Here is a 2443-nt window from a genome sequence, read left to right on the forward strand (position 1 = left end):
CAATCCTCAAATGATCTCTATGAAGTTCTCGTGTCTTAGAATAAATCAAAATGTCATCAATAAAAACAATGACAAAGGTATCCAAATACGGTGCAAAGACACGATTCATTAAATCCATAAACACTGAAGGAGCATTGGTTAATCCAAAAGACATCACCAAAAATTCATAATGTCCATACCTCGTTCTAAAAGCAGTCTTTGATATATCCTCATTTCTCACCTTTAATTGATGATAACCAGACCGAAGATCATTCTTCGAGAATACTATTGCTCCTTGCAATTGATCAAAAAGATCATCTATCCTTGGCAAAGGATATTTATTCTTAATAGTTACCTTATTCAGTTCACGATAGTCAATACATAATCGCAATGATCCATCCTTCTTTTTCACGAATAACACTGGAGCTCCCCAAGGTGAGAAACTAGGACGGATAAAACCTTTATCTAATAGCTCCTGCAATTGATTCTTTAATTCTTTCATTTCAGTTGGAGCTAATCTGTAAGGAGCCTTAGAAATTGGAGTTGTACCTGGAATTAAATCAATAACAAACTCTACCTCTCGATCAGGTGGTAATCCAGGTACATCATCATCAAATACATCAGGATAATCCTGAACCACATCAATATCCTGTATCTGTATTTTACTTTCCTTTCTTGTATCCAAAACTGAAGCTAAATAACCAACACAACCCTTATGCAACAATTTAGTAGCTTGAAGGCAAGAAATAATAGGGATACTTAATGAAGAGGTACCACCCACAAATAAATCCTTCTCAATATCATCTGCTAAAAATTTTACTGTCTTGCTAACACAGTCAATCACAGCACGATAAGCAGACAACCAATCCATACCCAATATCACATCAAATGCAACCATTGAAATTACAATTAAATCTGCATACAACAATCTTGATCCCATCAACACAGGACAAGCCTTAATTATACTATTTGTCCAAATTTCTTCCCAGAAGGTAACACAATATTAAATTGAATAGACACCACAGTAGGTTCAACAGATATAGTATGCATAAACTCCTCAGATATAAAAGAATGTGTTGCACCAGTATCAATTAAGGTAAGTGCTTCTTTTCCCAAAATGAAAATATTACCTGATATGACTGAAGCATCAGGATTTGCGCCCTCCTTTGTCATTGAAAAGATTCGACCTTGCACTTTACCTTTTCCAAAAGAAAGAAGACAGTTATAAACCGTGTGTCCAACTTCCTTACATCTATAGCAACGACCGCTGCCAATTAAACATTCTCCTTTGTGTGACTTTCCACACTTGGCACACAATAGTCGATCATTATCTGCAGGAGGCAAAGGAAATCTACTACGCTGATCCATCTTGCCTTTGCCTTTATAACCTCCTCCTCTAACATTCACACTTGAACCCTGACCCTGACCTCTGGCTTGAAAAACTTGTCTCCTCAACTGTCTATCCTTCTCAATCTCGTGCTCATCATGTTCAGCAAGTAAAGCTCTCTCCACAATTTCTTGATAATTCACTACCTTGGACATATGGACATCCCTACAAATTTCAGATTTCAAACCACGAATAAAGTGTTCACCTTTATCCTTGTCATTCTCAGCAATAAAAGGAACAAACACACAACCTTCTTCAAATTTCAGTATGTACTCAGTAACAGACAAAGAAGCCTGTCTCAATTCCAGAAACTCTTTCACTTTCTTGGCCTTAATTTCCTTTGAAAAATATTTGGCATGAAATAATTCCTTAAACTCGTTCCACACCAGTTCTTTAACATTAACAGTCACTTTGGTGGCTTCCCACCAAATACGAGCAGCCTTTACCAACATAAACACAGCACAACCAACTTTATCTTGATCAGAAAATTTCAAATAGTCAAAGATGGCTTCCAAAGCTTTGACCCATTCAAGAGCTAATAATGGATCAGGACCACCAATAAAATCAGGAGGATTCATCCTCCTGAAACGATCATACGCACCATTTTCAGAATTATTTGTCGCGCCTTGAATTCTTTCTTGTGCTTGACCTTGAATCGTTGTTTGCATAGTCAATAACTGTTGGATCTGATCACCATGAACTTTAGCTTGATCTTGCAATAACTTAGTAAATTCATCTACTACACGAGTATTCTTATCTGAGAAAGTAGTACTATCATCCCCTTCAACATTCTTACGCTTGGTAGGCATTTCCTATATCGGTGCTCATGTTAACATGGATAGAATGAAAGAATACATCAATGGCAATGGAATAGAATCAAATGTCAATGTTAAAATCAATAGATGCAGGATTGAAAACATACCAGATTGTCCTAGGCAGAAGAAGTCATATATGGTCCAATGAACATTGCTCTGATACTAATTGAAACACCCCACTTAAAATTATTTTAAAATGAAATATAACTTGACATCAGCGGAAGCATTTATCGTCAAGAAAATATACTTTATATCCATTGTA

General features: G+C 36.3%; 1 protein-coding gene across 1 annotated transcript; it reads right to left on the reverse strand.

Moving 5' to 3' along the window:
• Window positions 1–939: 939 nt before the first annotated feature.
• LOC140835921 (uncharacterized) lies at window positions 940–2175 on the reverse strand. The gene has a single exon (XM_073201332.1). The coding sequence runs from the start codon at window positions 2173–2175 to the stop codon at window positions 940–942; it is 1236 nt and encodes a 411-aa protein (XP_073057433.1).
• Between the last annotated feature and the right edge of the window lie 268 nt (window positions 2176–2443).

This window comes from Primulina eburnea, chromosome 7 (assembly GCF_022965805.1).
Source record: "Primulina eburnea isolate SZY01 chromosome 7, ASM2296580v1, whole genome shotgun sequence".
NCBI lineage: Eukaryota > Viridiplantae > Streptophyta > Magnoliopsida > Lamiales > Gesneriaceae > Primulina > Primulina eburnea.

Bases quoted from the DNA above. Each gene is read 5' to 3' on its own strand.
- LOC140835921 (XM_073201332.1), bottom strand. From the start codon at position 2,175: ATGCCTACCAAGCGTAAGAATGTTGAAGGGGATGATAGTACTACTTTC.